The following is a 20,128-nucleotide window of genomic DNA, read 5'->3' on the forward strand; positions in this document are numbered from 1 at the left end:
GGTGCAAACATCACCATATTCCCCTGTCAAAATCCTTGAAGTTTGGATATGTGACACTGCTTAGCAATTTGAAGGAGTCACTGATATTTTCAGAATTAAAGGGATTGTACAATGTAGGCTTTCATGATCAGATGTTTAAGCTGCTGGTAAATCTTCTGGGTTGTGTGGTCGTTAAGAAGGGAAATGTCTCATGAAGCATGGCTATACAACCTGGAAGATTTACCAGGATTAAAGGAAGCTTTAAGCACACTGTTGAACTGTAAACAGCTCAAATTGCAGATTTTCTCATACATGTTTCATGTTTACAATAAATATACTTGAGAATATTTTGAACTTACTTTCCAATTTTCTGAATCTCTGAAATGGCACAAAAACTCAATGTGCAGACCACTCAACTTTATGCACTACTTTACTACTTCATAGGCACCAATCATCATTGTGTTCAAATTCAGAAAAGTTGACATTTTATCATATTTCTTTTCAAACTTGCCCATGCCATACAATAATTCTTAGGTAGGAATATTTTTGCCATTCTTCTCATAGCTCCCACACTCTCTTAACAAATTTTATCAAGTGGAGCCACATGATACTTATGTGTGTATTTAAACAACTTGTTCTATTTTGCAATATTAAATGTAACAACAGAACTAGCTTTTGTAGTTACATGATCATTTTTGAATCAAAGAATAATTCAGCTGATTATGAGACAGAATTTCTAGCCAGAAATTAATTTGAGGGGATGAAATGTATACTGCTGTCTGTAGACACATATAAAAAGAATAGGAACACACTACCTAGCTTTCGGAACTAATAGTTCATTTGTCAGGGAGAATATATGAATAAGTTGGAGCAGGTTGAAAAGGAATGGCAGATTACTTATGCTCAAGAATGACAGGCCCACCTGTTGTGAGGATGAGGATACGAAAAGAATTCGCTAACATATCTCTCTCTCTCTTAACAGACAAAGGAACTATTAGTTGCGAAAGCTTAGTAGTGAGTCACTCATACTTTTATATGTGTCTATTGTCAGGATCATTTTTGTACTGTTTCATAAAAAATGTTGTTATTACTTGAATGAACCAACATTTGGCATGACTTTTGCACTCTTGATCTTCAAGCAGTTCACTGCAGCACCCAGAATGTTTTGTGATGAGATGAGACCTGGAATTGTGCCCTTTGAAAACCGCATTGTCTTCATAATAACCAAGCAACAACAGCTTTATCACCAGAAAACATGTCCAATCTTTCCCTTTTGTGTCAACCATCACATTGAAATATTAAGATAACAGATCACTGTGAGAAAACTGTTGCATTCCATATGTCAGATGCATCATTGGTATCTTTTTTAATGTGTCTTTCCTACAGTATTTTCACTGTTGTGCCCTAACAGCAAAAACCTCTGTTCAGAAATAAGTTTATTCATGCAATGAAAACATTTTATGGAAGCACTTTGTGAAATATCTTGATACTGTTGGTGACTTCCATGCAAACTTTTAAATACAGATCAGAAGAAGAATTATAAAAAACAAATTCACTCCACCTTCTGTGGTTTAGTTAGCTCAATGATATCCATGTGCCTCCGTATTGATGTTTGAGGGCTGGGCTGGCCAAGAGGCCATAGTTTCCCCACTTATGTTATAGAGTACCAGTAAACTCCCAACCACCATTCTTTAATGAATCAAACTTCCATGTATAAACCATCACATCTCCTGAACTGTGTGTTGCACAATGATATAATTTTGCTGACATGTCCAGTGATATATGTAGATAATGTCTGAAAAAGTGTAGTATATGGGAAAGTATCATGGTTGAATGACTACAGAAGGATTCGAGATGACGTAGACAGAATTTCTATTTGTTATGATGAATGCCAGCTATCTCTAAATGTAGAAAAATGCAAGTTAATACAGGTGAGTAGGAAAAACAATCTTGTAGTATTGAAATACAGTATTAGTAATTTGATGTGCTACCGTGTAATACAGCCTCTAGGTGTAACACTGCAAACCAATATGAAATGGAACAAGCACGTAAGATCAACAGTAGGAAAGGTGAATGGTTAACTGTGCTCATCTATAAAGGAGACCTCCTACAGAGCACTAGAATGGGCTGTTTGTAAGTACTGCTCAAGTGTTTGGAATCCCTACCAGGTCAAACTAAATGGAGACACTGAAACAATGCAGAGTCATGCTGCTAGATTTGTTACTAGCAGGTTCAGTCAACATGTGAGAATTATGGACACACTTTTTGAACTCAAATGGAAATTCCTGGAGGCAACAGCACATTTTTGTGAAACTCTATTCATAACATTTATAGAACCAGCATTTGCGGCTGACTACAGAATGATTCTGCTGCCATCAATTTACATTTCACCTAAGGACCATGAAAATAAGATAAGAGAAACTACGGCTTCTATGGAGGCATATTGACAGTTGTTTGTCTCTTGCTCCATTTGCGAGTGAAACAGAGAAGAAAATGACTAGTAGTGGTAAAGCCGCATTCTGCCATACCCCATATGGTGACTTGCAGAGTAAGTATGTAGTTGTACATGTAGTAGTAAAGAAGCAATATATTAAAATGACAGGCCTGATGCTGTAATTTTACAGCAAGAACAGCTAAAATGTAGTAAGCGACAAGCTTTTGTGCTTTCATCATTTTGTGGAGGGTGTCAGTCAGAGAAAGTTTTGTGAAGGATTGGAGTTATTTATAAAGTTTGTTGGAAGTCACTTAATGCCCTCATTCTCAAGCGCTGGATTAGAATAGTTTGGGTAATTTACACACTAAAATAATGCTGTATCAACATTTATACAGTTTTTAACCGTAATACTTAACTTATTGTGCTGAAATTTTGACATTAGATTATAGCTCTTAATGGGTAGATTATGACAGCATTTTAATTCTTTAAATTCAGTCAATAACTGTTTGAGATATTGAAAATCAAACTTTTCTTCCCCCTTGGAAGCCATTAGATATGCAGCCTGCAACAGGCACATTATCCAGGTTAGACGTTTAGTAACATACATCACAGAGATGCATTCAGGAGACAAACTGTGTCACATTAGCAACCATCAAGGAGTGTTATAGACATCTACAAAACTCTTTCTAAGTAATGGGACAAACTACTAATGGAGCTTTTGAACAACCTCATGGTGCTGGAAAGCAGGTGTGGCAGCTAAGTGTATCTCTTTCTCCTGTTACAATATCCTGGATTTTCCATTTTTTCTCCTGTTAGTTATTTTGATGTAGAAGAGTTTCTCCAGTTTTATTAATTTTTTTAATGTTTTATCTTCAGTTTTAGAACTTTCCTAATTATATCTTGTGGATACTGTTGTATGCCGCCAAATGTCTTGTAATTAAGTTCTTGTTCTGTAATTTTCCTGACATTGTGTTTGGTGCCACTTATTTTTTAGCCCCAGTACACTACTACAGTATTTTGTATTACTTTTCCCATAGGCATATTACTTTTAATATAGGCATAATTTTTTTCTTTCAGGAATAGTGGGAAAAGAAGGTCGACAAGCTGTAAGGTGTTCAGATTTTGCATTTGCACGATTCAGATTTCTGAGACGCACTCTTCTTGTGCATGGCCACTGGTATTATGAGCGCATATCAACACTTGTACTGTACTTCTTTTACAAAAACATATTTTTCATCACACCGCAAGTCTTTTTCCAGTTCCACTGCCTATATTCAACACAGGTAATGATTTAAAGTAATTCATGCCATACTTAAATGTGTCACAAAAGGCTTTTATCTTTTTTAAAAAACAAAAGTGGTTTGACAGCTACACATGAATTATTATGTTACAATGACAGTCCAGGCTGATATGCTAATTTACAGATACACGAATTCACACATTAGTAAAGTTTGATATGAGGCAAAGTGAAAAGTTCTCAACCTGATATTGGTATCAGTGAGGTTTTGTTCTTATTATGTTGGTACACATTCCACAGTAATGAAAGCCAAGTGTTTAACTTGATCGATATAATTTTTTTTTTTTTTTTATGCAGTCACTCAACTAGATGGACTGGAACACTGCACTGTCACAAAATCCTTACTTTTTGATGGATTATCACTAACAGAAATCATTCTAAGTTGATGAAGTCTACTCTTTCATTTTTTAAATTACAAAATGGATGACCAAGTTGAAACCAGGCCAAACTTTCCTCAAAAAACTCCACAAAAACGGTATCCCTAAAGTGCAATCACAGTTAAAAACATTAAGAAAGTGCACAATTGAACATTTGTCAATAGAGGCTCTATGGAATAGCTGATGCTATGAGCATAGCAAAAAAAGAGTATATTTGACATGCAGAGTTGATTATGAGAAAGCTTTGTGCAAAATAATTGTCACACTTTTGAAAGCTGACCAAAGGCTAAAAACAGTTTTCTCTTAAATGTTTGGACCATTTTCAAAAGAATCCAACAGATTTTCAGCCCTAAGATATTAATGTGGATGTGATGTCGAGCCTCCATTTCAAAACAAAAATGTAACTATTGTCATAACAGTAGATGGAAGCCACTAGTTCTGTACCAGTTCGCCTACCTGGGAAGCAATATAGATTCTTCTTACTGGTTATCTGTAAAAGGATACAACAGTAATACCAAACAATAAGCAAGTCTTCTGGGCGGAAAAAAAGAAAGAAAATTGCAAGAAGAGGCCTGGACAAAAAAGTGAATGGGGTGGGACTTTCATCAAGACAGTACAAATGACCATAAAATTGCTTCTGCAGTGGTAAAATAGAAGGATTTAAAATATATGTTACATCCACCCTATTCTCCAGATCTAGAACTGTTTAACTTATAGGTATTTCCATATGTAAAGAAATTTTCAAATTGAAGTTTTTTCAGGCCACTGAATAGGTTACAGCAGCCAATTATGAGAAATTTATAGAATTTCAGAATTGCACTTCAGAGATTAAACTTACATGAACAAAGTTTTCACTGCCAGGCCAAGAACTTTTTACCTTACCCTCATATATGTAACAAATACTCTGGTAGGAAGCAATTTTGGAGAGGAATCAGTGTGTGTTTGTATGTGTGTGTGCAGAATTAAATGATGGAATATTGAAATACTTTTAAAACTGACCATTTTGTGCCAAAATCACTAACTCCTACACTAGTAATGGACTATTTCATTATTGGCAAACAATTACAGAAACAGATAAATATAGAAATGCTGATGCAGCAACAAGCACAGCAACAAGACAGGTCCTCTACTTATATTCAAAATTTCTTTTTTTATTAAAGAATCAATAAATAGCTGAATAAATGTAAATTTTGATTAGTTTCTCTGTGTTTGGAGAGTGCTGGTTCTGAAACTTTATCTTCAGGTAATGGAGCAACTTTTCATTAATTAAATGTAAATTTTTTAAGTAAAAGCCATTCAACTCCTTTTGTGTGATCTCTTTAAAAACTCAAGTACATTCCCTGTAAATATCCTGTGTGATGTTACCATGGTCTCAGTTCATAATCAGCTTGAGTTGCAGGAATTACCATGAATCTAGAGTCAAATAGATGAACACATATGACAGACAAGGGCTATAATTGTTTTTCTGGCAGACAAAACTACATACAAATTTCCATTTGAGGTCAGGGACACTGTTGTGAAACATAATCATGAGTTTTGGTCTTAATATTCAGTTGAATTCCAAGAGTTCTAACCATAAATAATCCAGGCCTTTAAGATAATGAGAATTTGTTGTTTGACCTACTGCTAGAAATTTCTTATTAAATAGTCCTTTCCAACTGAACACAAAATTTGACCATGTCACCTCTCTATTCTTTTACATATGTATTTTCTTCTGTTTGGGGGTCTTTGGATCAAGCACACAGCACTGTGGCAATTTATGAGAGGCCTATATTAAAACTGTCTTTTCTTCTGACTCTAAAAGGAAGTTGACACAGATTGCATCAAACCAGTCAACACCACTGTTAAAAAAAGAAAGAAAGGAAAAAAGATAGATTAACTGGAAGCTGCTCATCTGCAGTCGCTGAGCTGACCAATTTTGATGAAAATTTCCACTTAGTAAGGACAAAGTCTAAGCTCAGTAACAATTGCATAACTATGATACTCAACAAACAGGACTTCAGCATGGCCAAAAATCCTGTTCCTCTTTTGTTGGTCCTTGGGCAGTGTTACCTCTTCAGTATCTTCAATTGGATAATAGTTGCCTTATGAATCATGACAAGGCTTTTCATTTGCTCAGATCCTCAAAGATTGAAACACAGTACATTTTTGTATTATTGGGAGCTTTCCAACTATCTTTGCTCAAACACATATCTGGCATGAAGATTACAACACACCTTTTTCATGTTTTCTTGGGGGTTATGTGTTGTCAGTATTCATGGCAATGGAGAAACTTTTGTGGCATTCCTACTGTCTTATGGGGAACACCACTGACAAATGCTGGCGAGACTGTCTACCATTACCCGGCACACTTTTCATCATATTGTATGCTTCCCAATCTATTTTCCTTACTTTGAAACAAACTTTTAATGTCTTTCCTGTTTGGGCACCATATTCCTGGAAGCATTAGAGTAGTACTGTTGATTTAGTGTCAGAATATAAAATGAAGAAATATTATTGTTTTGCATTCATAGGCGTTCACAGCTGAAACTTTGAGGATTGTAAGGACAAAAATTGCCAGCTGATTTTAACAAGATTCTTCCAGGAGAATATGATTCTCTGATTTGGAGGACATTGAACATTTATCCAGAATAAATTTTCTTTTCTGTAAGGGCCTTTATTTCTAGCTTATTGGTTTGCAGTATTGATTAACAACTGTGTAGTTGTCTTTCCTGAGACAGATCACATCAAATTTGTACACTGCATGTTGACACTTAACACACACACACACACCAAAGTTTTGAAAGTGTCTAACATTCTTCTTTTCAAATTTCTATGTTTATTTAATATGTCTTAATATCATGTTATTACAGTATGAAACATTGATGTATGGCATTAATTTTTCAGGCCTTGTATGACAGTTTGTATTTAACAATGTTCAATGTGATTTGCACATCATTACCAATTCTTATATATGGTATATTTGAGCAAACACGTCCATCAACGAAATTAATTGCCTACCCACATTATTATAAAGAAATTTCAAGAAATGTATATATGACTTGGTCAACATTCTTCCAGTGGACATGTTTGGGTAAGATAATACATTTCTTTTTATAATGAAATATTAGAATTTTTAATGGTTGAGAATGTGAAGCACTGCAAGGATGTGGCTGAACTCACTGTCCCATAAAATATGGGTGCAGAACTACATTGAAATAAAACACAAAATAGGCTTTAGTAAGAAAGGAGATAATTGGCAACAACTAGGATAGTTGCAGCTAGAAAGGAAATACAGATGTAAGGCAGAGAATGAACAGATAATGACAAACCACCTGCGAAGGAATATCTTAAAGACAAAACACTGGGACTGTAAAGATTCAGTCTCAAGTTTTTCATTCTTTTCCATAAATAATGAATCACACAAACATTTCATGAATACTATATAAGTTCCTAATGCAGACTTTTAAATTTGAACAGTACATAGAGTTTTATTTTCTTCTAGAACGAATATTTTTTTGCACTGTAGTTAATGTTTTCAAGCAGAAGCACTTTTTAGGGTTATACTCTGATAAAGCTATAACTAATCATTCAAGAACAAGGGAGAGAACACCACTCAACATACAGAGGAATCATTGATCAGCATACAGCCACATAAACAAGGATTGAAACACTGTGATGTGATGGCCCAAATGTAGTAAATGGTTGTTTCTAATTGACATGGCAGTGTGGACATGGAATGTGCAAGGAAGAAGGGGGACATTCAGGTGTAGGAAGAGTGAGAGGCTGCATAAGAAAAGGCCAAGAGTACATCAGCAGAGACAACTACACCTGGTGCTGCAGGAGTAGAGACATGTTGCACACAGGAATGCAGAACATGGCTAAGGGAATGGTGGAGTAGGGACAGAATATAGGTGGGCTGTTGAGAAGACAGAGTAGAGCACGGAAGAGAGGATATGGTGTGAGATGGTGACAAAGGAGGAGAGTAATTTATTTATTTATTTAATTGTACGGTGATTTTATACAATATACAGTTGATATAAGGCAAATGATTTTATACATATGATATTAGACAAGATTAAACCTTAAAGTCTGTGTTTTTCAACTAGTTAATTAAGCTGGGTGTGAGAGTGAACAAGTCATCAGGAATTCCAGGGTATGAATAAAGTGGACAGTGTTGGACTAAATGTTCAATTGTCTGCTCTTCTTGATTACATTCACACATTGGTGAACTGATCCAGCCCCATTTGTACCTGAAGTGGGGCTGGATCAGTTCACCAATGTGTGAATGTAATCAAGAAGAGCAGACAATTGAACATTTAGTCCAATGCTGTCCACTTTATTCATACCCTGGAATTCCTGATGACTTGTTCACTCTCACACCCAGCTTAATTAACTGGTTGAGTGAGATGTACACATAGACAAACAATTTAATTACAAGTAGATGTGTGGAGGAGTCTTAATCCTAAATGAAGTGGACAGGAAGTATTTGGAAACAGGGTCAGGAAAGTGGCTTCAGTTGCCTTTTATTACAAATTGTGCGGAGAAATATTTTCCCAAAAATCCGACCTGTCTCTTCCAAAGTGGTATTCCATTACTTGCACAACCTTTGAGATATCCTAGTCCATCTTATGAAACTCCTACCTTCAACTCCACTTCCATATATCCCCCAAATAGACCAGATGTAAGATCTGTTTATTGCACTCAGCCATCTAGCACATTCTTTGTTGCAACCACTGCACCATTTACTATATGAGCTTGGCCACAAATTATTTACATGTATGAATGGCTATTACCAAACTATGGACAGTGGTACGCTTGACCATACAGATGGAGAACACATGTGGATCAGTACTAACTAGTCAACTTCAGTGGCTGCTTTTACAGCTCACACACACTAGTCTTAGTTCCTCTCCTCCAAAATACTCTGCTCCTATTTCCATTTCATTTCCATCCCTCTCCCCACCAGTTTCATATTTCTTCCCACTCCTTCTTTAATTATAGCTAATGTGCAATCTCATTCTATTTCTTATCTCACACCAAGGAGGTTGGTGGAGAAGTTAATGCATAGGACTCAGTTCAGTTGAGTATTGAGGGCCAATTTTCCATTTGGCTAAACAGTAGAGTGAATGTTGAAATAAGCTATAGCTGTCCACCACTCTTATTTCATTCAGTCTAAGCTTTTGTCCTATCACTAATGATGTCAACTTTGATGTGACTTTAAATGTTAACCTTCCTTCTTTATGCCTCTTCTCATCTTGTGTGTGCTGTATTTTCCTCCACACTGTTTTCTTGATAGCTTCCATTGACCTTGCCTTTTATCTCATAGTTCATTGCATTTATATAAGTGACTACTCAAGTCTACAATTGGAAATGTCTCTACCCATGTATTGCTGCCCTTCCTACTTTCTCTTCCTCTCCTTCTTATTGTATCTAGCACTCCATTTTCCTCGACTTACACATTCATCTCACTTGCTCCATCTGAAATAATGATTCAGTGAAGAAGACAGGCAGAAAATTGAAAATTATAAGTTCCAAAGTTGTGTTGCAATAGTCACCGCTTGTTTATGTGGCTTCACATTCTCCTGTGCTTCCTTTGCACAGTGAATAGTTGTCTCCTCTCATTATACTGTTTGGTTGTGTATACATTTAGTGGCAGAATGTCACTATGATCATCATATGAATTTTGTGATGTCAATATCTGTAGTATCATAATATTAACAGCTGTTAAGAACAGCTGACTGTATTTATCCATTAAAAGTTTTGAAATTTGCATTTTACATTTGTTAATAGTAGCTGTGTTAGGAATTTGATGCATTGGCAATGCCTACAGAAAGTAAATTTCTCTACTTCGCAGGAATATGGCATTCAGTGGTTGCTTATTTCTTGCCATGGCTGTTACTGGCATCAAATCCAGTGCTTCTATATGACAGTAGCCCAGTTGATTTTGCTGGCTTTGGAACAATAATTTTTCATAATGTAATGGTCGTCTGCAACCTTAAGGTAAATGTCTATTCCACTTAAACAACTACTGAATAACCTTTCTACATAGTTCTTTTATACAGGCATTAATTAGACTTACTTTATTTACAGCTGTGGTTGCATAGCCATTATTGGACTTCACTTTTTATTGGATCACTCCTACTGTCAATTTTTGGGACAATCTTTGTTGTTCTGATTTACAATTTCATCTTTTGGTAAGTTGTTAGGATAATAATGATTATTTATAAATTTAAAACAGGAGGTAAGACATAGAAACTAAGCTTTATGTAAAAGTATCATTTTCGCCTCCACAGAAGCGGAATAAGTAGCAACAGTCATGTTAAATAACATAGATTTCTAATTAGAAACAGCACCATCTAATGTCCAGACTGCTGTCAGGTAGATAGCAAGATGTTCTGCTCATGGTCTGTTTGCGTACGAAGTCATGCCTGCTGTCAGAGGAGAGGCCCAGAGGCAGGTGCCAATACCTTGATTGATTGATTGATTTCTTTATTAATCCATGTAACAATTTACATTGTGTGGATTTCGTCAGCAAAATCATATACAATACAATATACCTACAATTATACACATAAAATTCGCATTTACACACATTTTTGAGGTATCTTAAATTAGTTTTATATCCTTGTGTAATTTGTAATTTTCTTATACAATTTTTGATTTCCTAATGTATTACAATGGAGGCTACTTTAATTACACTACATGTTTTAATTCAGATAGTCCATTACTGCGTAATAACTTTTATTTAATAAAAAAAATTTTAGTTTTGTTTTGAACTGTCCGATTGTGTCAATATCTTTTATTTTTTGGGGTAATTTATTATATAATTTAACAGCATTGTACAACAAGCTCTGCTGAGTTTTAACTTTATTTTTCCTCTCTAGATGCAGATTGTATTGGTTTCTAGTTTCATAGCTGTGTACTAAAGAATTTTTCATATAGCAGTCAATATTTTTTTTTACATACATAACACTTTGAAAAATGTATTCACAGGGGACAGTTAGGATTTCCAGCTTTTGGAAATGTTCAAGGCAGTGAGCCCTACTGCCACTCTTGGTTATTATACGAATTGCTCTTTTCTGTAATTTGAAAACTATTTGAATATTTTTACTGTTGACTCCCCAAAATATTATTCCATAGGTAATAACAGAGTGGATATAAGAAAAATATACAGATCTGACACATGTAGTATCACAAACTGCAGTCAGAATTCTCAGAGCATAGCATGCTGTAGCGATTCTGTTACTAAGTATTTTAATATGTTCTTCCCACTTTAACTGACTGTCAACATGCATACCAAGAAATTTTGTGTGGTCTGCACATTCTATAGTTTCATTGTTTAACTTAAAGTTGTTATAGTGTGGTTTTTTGCAGACATAGAAGTTAACAGCATTTGTTTTTTTTAAGATTTAGTGTTAGTTTATTATTGGATGCCCACTCACATACACTGTTTAGTGTTTGTTTGGCTTTTTCTTTTAGTGCATCTGGTGATTTGTCACTGATTAGAACATTTGAGTCATCTGCAAATAATATTGTTTGTCCATGCTTGATGCTCTGTGGGAAGTCGTTTATGTAAATGAGGAATAGTACTGGGCCAAGGACACTACCCTGTGGGACACCTATATTTACATAATTTGGGTCTGAAGTATACTTTACAATATAGTTTGAGCAACTTGAAATATGTGAGATTTCAGTTATCTGTGTTCTATTTTTTAGATATGACTGGAACCATTTGTTCACAAGTCCCCTTATTCCAAGTTCATCTAACTTATTTAACAATATGTTGTGGTCTACTGTATCAAACGCTTTAGTTAGATCAAGAAATATACCTGTTGTGTAGCTCCCTTTATCTAATGCGTCTAGAATGTGTTTTGTGAGGTGTGCTGTTGCTGATTCTGTGCTTTTCCCTGATCGAAATCCAAACTGGTCAACAGACAGTAAGTTGTATTTATTTAAATAATTCATTAGCCTATCTTTCATAATAGTTTCTAATATTTTTGCAAAGCATGATAGTAGAGAAATTGGCCTATAATTTTCAATTATTCCTGCATCACCTTTTTTGAAGAGAGGTAGTAATTTCGCATATTTTAAATAGTCTGGAAAGTAGCCCGGCTTGAAAGATTGATTTATAATATCAACTAAAGGTGGAAGTAGGCTCTTGATACAGTCCTTAATTATAAAAATGGGGACTTCATCCAGACCAGCTGAGTTTTTGTTTCTCAGTTTGCTGACTGCTTTATAGACTTCTTCCTGTGTTGTAGGGAATAACACCATTGAGTGTGATACACCATTATTTGGCTTTTTGACCTGAGGGGCTGTTAGAAAATTTTCCTGTAATTTTATTCCTATGCTACTAAAATAATCATTTATATAGTTTGCCAAATATATTGGGTCTTTTATTAGAGTCCCTTCCTCTTTGATTTTCAAGTTTGACAGATTTATTTTCCTGGTACCAGTTTCCTGCTTCACAATCTTCCATACTGCCTTATTTTTGTTTTCAGCAGAGTGCACTATTTTGGAGTTATGAGCTCTCTTTGCTGCAATCAATATTTTCCTATATGTTTTCCTATATCTTTTATAAAAGAGTGAGAAAGCAGGATTAGTTTGGCTGTGTTTAATGGAGCTCAGGTACTTTAGGGTTTCAGATGATTTTTTGATTCCTTTTGTGACCCACTTGCTTTTTCCTGCTGTTGATAATTGACATAATACTTTAGGAAATGTTTCTTCAAAATTTAATTTATACAATGTCATGAAATTTTTGAATTTTTCATTTGCACCTACTTCTGAGTATACTGAGTCCCATGTTTGTCCTGCTATCTGTTTGGCAAACTCATGTCTATTTTTTCTAGAAAAAATTCGTCTCTAAATATGCATTTTCTTTGTTTCTTCTGGAGCCACTTTTATATTAATGATTTGAGCTGAGTGATCAGATAATCCTAGCTCTGCTACCACCACCTCACAGTTATCTTTGCCTAAATCTGTTAATACCTGATCAACAGCTGTCTTTGAGTATTTTGTTATTCTGGTTGCATTGTTAACCATTGGAACTAAATTGAAACTTTGAGCAAGACTTTGTAATGAGTCCCATGTAGAATCAGGATTCAGTTTATCAACATTTAGGTCTCCACATATGAGAATGTGGTTCTTTGGAGTGGATATCTTGTTAAGAACATGATTAAGTTTGGAGAAAAAGATATTGAAGTCTCCACTAGGAGATCTGTATATACATAAGATAATCAAATTCCTACACCTGTATTGGTCCCTGATTTCAACTGCTGCCAGTTCAAAATGTTGCTCTTCACTGATTACACATAAATCGCTTCTGGTCTTATACTGATAATTTTGTTTTACGTAAATACAACACCCTCCACACTTCATAGAAGTCCTACAGTATGCACACGCTAAATTATAAGACTGCAAGACTAACTGATTAATTTCAGCCTCATTGCACCAATGCTCAGTGAGACAAACAACTGAGCACTCTGTAGACTCCAGCTCCACTTCTAGCTGTTGGGTCTTATTTGCTAGGGAACATATATTTTGGTGAACAACTGTTAAGTAATTTTTTCCAGCACTATTTGCATTCCCACTTTTTTTCATTTTAATGTCGTTCTGTTTTGGTTCAACTGCTTCCTTATTATGATTACACTCACGTTTTTTGTTTGCATATGGTATTCTTGGATAGTCACCCCCTGCAGACCGTATTAGTTTCCCTTATTTTCTATAATTTTACATAAATCCAGGAGCATTTTACTGAAAGTCATTGCACCTAGTCTGTTTAGGTGCAGGCCATCCCTACCCAGACATTTGTCATCGAGAAATTTATTTGGGTCAACAAATACAACACCAAGTTCGTCGCACTGTTCCCTAATGCCAGTGTTTATTTTGTTTGTATACGCATTACTCACCGATCTTCTTTGTAGAATTCCGTTGATAACAATTTTGGAGCTTGTAAACAAACCTTTGGCTGACCAAATTACATTACGAATATCATTTATGATTTCTTCTTGTCTGCTGCTTCTAATAGAGTTTGTCCCTACGTGAATTATCACGCCTTTAAAATTTGTGATGGAATCATTGTTGTTTTGGTTGGATTTTTCCGTGTTCCAAATGTTGTTGAAATGTTTCACAATCTGCTGTGGTCGGATTCCAGGGCGAACGTCGACTTTACAGTTCGGAACCACTACATTTTTTAACATGGAATTGCCGATGGCAAAGAAATCACTTTTGTCGATCTGTTTTGCTGGATTTCTTTCACATTTGTCTTTTTTCTTATACGTCACAGTTTTCCACTTATATTTGCTTACAGATTTACCGCACGAATCATTTTCCGCCACTGTTTTCACTGGGATTTGCATATGCGAGTTTACATATGTTTGTTTACTTCCCAATAACGGAGTTTGCACGCGGGAGTTTCTTGAATTTCCACATGTTTCGCTTTCTGCCACTGTTTTTGCCGGAATATGCACATGTAAGTTTTCACGGTTTTGTTTTTTGCTCGCGAATGGAGTTTGCACAAAAGAGTCCTCACATTTGTTTGTTTTGTTCTGTAATGGGTTTCCACATACGCAGCTTGCCGATTCACTTTTTAGCTTTGCGTTTTCTTCTTTCAGAGACTGAATCTCTTTTTTGAGAGTTCCAATATCACTTTGTAGTGCTTTAATTATTTCTTCTTTTGACTTTATGGTACTTACAAGTTCTGATGTTTCCCACTGCAAACAGTCGGTGCATGCCCACGGAACTTCGTCACTAATGAATTTCAGGTTCACTTTTGCGCACTTCTCATGAAGCCAAAAATTGCACTTTACGCATAAGATTCCTTTTATCACACGTTTTCTGCATTGCTTACATGTAGAACCGCTGATTTTTTCCTTTTTGGTAGAGACAGACGTGTCATTACACTTTTCATTCGGCACCTGTAACTTTATGTTCTGTATCATCATTGGATGACATTTTTGGGCATGGGTTCTTATCCTCATTTTGTTCTTCAAGACACCTTCTACATATCTTCGAAGTTTGTTGTAATTTTGAAACATCATGCATGTTTACAACACAGTCATTAAATTTCTGTTATCAAAATATTAAGCAGATGTATTTATGAAATTATTTCCACTGCTTCTGTCATTTTTCACAAATATTTATCAGCACAAGCTGTTTCAGCAGCATGCTCCCATCACCATGTGCTTTGTGTGTGTGTGTGTGTGTGTGTGTGTGTGTGTGTGTGTGTGTGTGTAAGTCTTAAATGTGATAACATTTATTTGATGGGTGAGGTTACTTTTATATAATGTATATCTTGAACAAGTTGTATGTATTCTGATAGGTTGGTGTCAGTGGGAAGTATCCAGATAACCCGGACGGTGTAACACTGTGCCAAGATGTGCTGGCCGTGCACCAAGGCATGTTTAGCCACAGGGTGATCCTCATTACCAACAAACACTGTCTGCCTGTGTCCATTCATGCGAATGGACAGTTTGTTGCTGGTCATTCCCACATTCATTGATGCTCTTACATTTTTATTGTATATGTATTTGTCTGGCACACAGAGTACAGCAGTAAACACAACACCATCACTCAAGACTTTCACATTCAATTGTTTACATTCCAAATGTGAAAGTGTCAAGTGATGGTGTTGTGTTTATTGCTACGCTCTTTGTGCCAGACAAATACATATCCCTCAAAAGTAGGACATCAATGAATGATTTAAACATGCAACTCATATACGGTACACACTGAAATAAATTGATTTTTCTGTACAGGGTTTAATTTCAGTATGTAACCTCACTGACACACCCAGCAAATAAACCTCATCACACTTCGGACTAACGTGCATGTAACTGTAAAGCATCTGATGATGGTAGCATGTTGCTGAAACATGTTATGTTTAAAATTAGTAGAAATGGACTGAAGCAGTAAACATTATATTTATAGTACAGTTGCTGACATCAACCAATTCCATACAACACATATGAATTTTAAGTTTATGCAGATACATGCTTTATTTATCCTGCATTTACGCTATTTGTGCACTTAGCTGTTTTACCAACTTATACAATTATTCATGTAAGAACAGTGTCAAATTATGGACTAGATCTGTGAGCTACTGTCACGTAAGACATGTGAGGACTGTAGGAACAATGTCTAAAATCTACATCAACGTCACACTGTGATTCCCTTTTAGTGATTGTGATAATATCCCAGAAAAAGTCATGAGTCATATATTATTCTCACACTCAAAATACAAAGTGCCTAGAGATTTTATTTTCCAGGTGTGGCTAAAGAATGACGCATTACAACCAACCTCTATCAAAAACCCTTTTCCACATCTTCATATTCATATTCATATTTATTTATCACCCATTGATCATGATATGGAATTCACCAGGTAGATACACATAACAAGAAATTACATTTAGATACATAGATAAGTGACACACACACACACACACACACACACACACACAGATATATATATATATATATATATATATATATATATATATATATAACAGAGGGAAACATTCCACGTGGAAAAAATATATCTAAAAAGAAAGATGATGAGACTTACCAAACAAAAGCGCTGGCAGGTCGATAGACACACAAACAAACACAAATATACACACAAAATTCAAGCTTTCGCAACAAACTGTTGCCTCATCAGGAAAGAGGGAAGGAGAGGGAAAGACGAAAGGATGTAGGTTTTAAGGGAGAGGGTAAGGAGTCATTCCAATCCCGGGAGCGGAAAGACTTACCTTAGGGGGAAAAAAGGACAGGTATACACTCGCACACACACACATATCCATCCACACATACAGACACAAGCAGACATATTTAAAGACAAAGAGTTTGGGCAGAGATGTCAGTCGAGGTGGAAGAGTAGAGGCAAAGAAGTTGTTGAGAGAAGGGTGAGGTATGAGTGGCGGCAACTTGAAATTAGCGGAGATTGAGGCCTGGCGGATAACGGGAAGAGAGGATATACTGAAGGGCAAGTTCCCATCTCCGGAGTTCGGATAGGTTGGTGTTGGTGGGAAGTATCCAGATAACCCGGACGGTGTAACACTGTGCCAAGATGTGCTGGCTGTGCACCAAGGCATGTTTAGCCACAGGGTGATCCTCATTACCAACAAACACTGTCTGCCTGTGTCCATTCATGCGAATGGACAGTTTGTTGCTGGTCATTCCCACATAGAATGCATCACAGTGTAGGCAGGTCAGTTGGTAAATCACGTGGGTGCTTTCACACGTGGCTCTGCCTTTGATCGTGTACACCTTCCGGGTTACAGGACTGGAGTAGGTGGTGGTGGGAGGGTGCATGGGACAGGTTTTGCACCGGGGGCGGTTACAAGGATAGGAGCCAGAGGGTAGGGAAGGTGGTTTGGGGATTTCATAGGGATGAACTAACAGGTTACGAAGGTTAGGTGGACGGCGGAAAGACACTCTTGGCGGAGTGGGGAGGATTTCATGAAGGATGGATCTCATTTCAGGGCAGGATTTGAGGAAGTCGTATCCCTGCTGGAGAGCCACATTCAGAGTCTGGTCCAGTCCCGGAAAGTATCCTGTCACAAGTGGGGCACTTTTGTGGTTCTTCTGTGGGGGATTCTGGGTTTGAGGGGATGAGGAAGTGGCTCTGGTTATTTGCTTCTGTACCAGGCCGAGAGGGTAGTTGCGGGATGCGAAAGCTGTTGTCAGGTTGTTGGTGTAATGTTTCAGGGATTCCGGACTGGAGCAGATTCGTTTGCCACGAAGACCTAGGCTGTAGGGAAGGGACCGTTTGATGTGGAATGGGTGGCAGCTGTCATAATGGAGGTACTGTTGCTTGTTGGTGGGTTTGATGTGGACGGACGTGTGAAGTTGGCCATTGGACAGGTGGAGGTCAACGTCAAGGAAAGTGGCATGGGATTTGGAGTAGGACCAGGTGAATCTGATGGAGCCAAAGGAGTTGAGGTTGGAGAGGAAATTCTGGAGTTCTTCTTCACTGTGAGTCCAGATCATGAAGATGTCATCAATAAATCTGTACCAAACTTTGGGTTGGCAGACCTGGGTAACCAAGAAGGCTTCCTCTAAGCGACCCATGAATAGGTTGGCGTACGAGGGGGCCATCCTGGTACCCATGGCTGTTCCCTTTAATTGTTGGTATGTCTGGCCTTCAAAAGTGAAGAAGTTGTGGGTCAGGATGAAGCTGGCTAAGGTAATGAGGAAAGAGGTTTTAGGTAGGGTGGCAGGTGATCGGCGTGAAAGGAAATGCTCCATCGCAGCGAGGCCGTGGACGTGCGGAATATTTGTGTATAAGGAAGTGGCATCAATGGTTACAAGGATGGTTTCCGGGGGTAACAGATTGGGTAAGGATTCCAGGCGTTCAAGGAAGTGGTTGGTGTCTTTGATGAAGGATGGGAGACTGCATGTAATGGGTTGAAGGTGTTGATCTACGTAGGCAGAGATACGTTCTGTGGGGGCTTGGTAACCAGCTACAATGGGGCGGCCGGGATGATTGGGTTTGTGGATTCAGAGCCACATGTGAAAGCACCCACGTGATTTACCAACTGACCTGCCTACACTGTGAAGCTTTTTATGTGGGAATGACCAGCAACACACTGTCCATTCACATGAATGGACACAGGCAGACAGTGTTTGTTGGTAATGAGGATCACCCTGTGGCTTAACATGCCTTGGTGCACGGCCAGCACATCTTGGCACAGTGTTACCCCATCCGGGTTATCTGGATACTCCCCACTAACACCAACCAATCAGAACTCCGGAGATGGGAACTTGCCCTTCAGTATATCCTCTCTTCTCGTTACCCGCCAGGCCTCAACCTCCACTAATTTCAAGTTGCCGCTGCTCATACCTCACCTGTCATTCAACAACATCTTTGCCTTTGTACTTCTGCCTCGACTGACATCTCTGCCCAAACGCTTTTCCTTTACAAATGTCTGCTTGTGTCTGTGTATGTGCGGATGGATATGTGTGTGTATGCGAGTGTATACCTGTTTCCCCCCCCCCCCCCCCTAAGGTAAGTCTTTCCACTCCCAGGAATGGAATGACTCCTTACCCTCTCCCCTAAAAGCCACATCCTTTCGTCTTTCCCTCCCCTTCCCTCCTTCCTGATGAAGCAACCGTTGGTTGCGAAAGCTTGAATTTTGTGTGGATGTTTGTGTTTGTTTGTGTGTCTATCAACCTGCCAGCGCTTTCGTTTGGTAAGTCACATCATCTTTGTTTTTAGATATACTTTTCCCACGTGGAATGTTTCTCCTTATGTAAAAGGTATTTCAATTAGCAAGCTTTCTGAGCCAGTGGCTCCTTCTTCTGCGAGAACTGTTGAAGGGGATGGAAGAGGGATGAAGGAAAAGGCCTGGTAAGGTTTAAGAAAAGGGATAGAGCTTAGCAAAGTTGTCCAGAACCCTGGTAAGGGGAGACTTACTACATGAGATGAAAAGAAAAGACTGCCAATGGCCAGCATCAGGTATGAGGCTCTCCAAGTCTGCTGTTGGTCTCATGGCAGTCAACATGTTAAATAATCTTTCACTGTGTAATAACATTTTATAAGGAGATATGAAAAAACTTTTGTTGAGGTACTTTAGTTTTAATCCCTAATATTCAATACTGTTTTGAGCTCTCACTTTGTGTTTGCTTTCTAGGTGCACTGGTTCCTGTGTTGGGTTTGTGTGTACAGGTATTTGTGGTATAGTGATGTACATTTTTCTTGATATACACTGATGTTTGGAAAATATACTGACAGGGCATAGCCATGATCTCTCTAAATCATTCAGGCCAGTGAGCTCCCTTATTCATTTTCATTTTTATCTTTTGTAATTTAAAAATTTTTCCTAAATTTTCCAGAAATTTATACCATAATAATAATAATAATAATAATAATTTTATTGTCGTTCAGCTGATTACAGCAATAGACAAAGTCAAGAGCATATATTTCTACATAAACTACTATATCGATGTAAATTGGTTTACATAAAATAGGTACACGTTAGAATACAGTATTTTCATCTTCAAAGAATTCATCAATGGTGTAAAACGGATTGTTCACTAGTAGCTTGTATAATTTAGCTT

At 37.3% G+C, this 20,128-nt stretch overlaps 1 protein-coding gene across 4 annotated transcripts in view; it reads left to right on the forward strand.

Annotated features, from left to right (window-relative positions):
* LOC126236641 (phospholipid-transporting ATPase IF-like) overlaps positions 1-20,128 on the forward strand; it is a 683,598-nt gene that overhangs the window by 619,449 nt on the left and 44,021 nt on the right. For all 4 annotated transcript variants that reach the window (XM_049946098.1, XM_049946097.1, XM_049946100.1 and 1 more), the window contains 4 exons: positions 3,491-3,696; positions 6,974-7,160; positions 9,924-10,069; positions 10,160-10,263. In XM_049946098.1, the coding sequence (XP_049802055.1) occupies positions 3,491-3,696; positions 6,974-7,160; positions 9,924-10,069; positions 10,160-10,263 (643 nt within the window). The remainder of the gene's footprint in view (positions 1-3,490; positions 3,697-6,973; positions 7,161-9,923; positions 10,070-10,159; positions 10,264-20,128) is intronic.

Source organism: Schistocerca nitens, chromosome 2 (assembly GCF_023898315.1).
Source record: "Schistocerca nitens isolate TAMUIC-IGC-003100 chromosome 2, iqSchNite1.1, whole genome shotgun sequence".
NCBI classification, from domain to species: Eukaryota; Metazoa; Arthropoda; class Insecta; order Orthoptera; family Acrididae; genus Schistocerca; species Schistocerca nitens.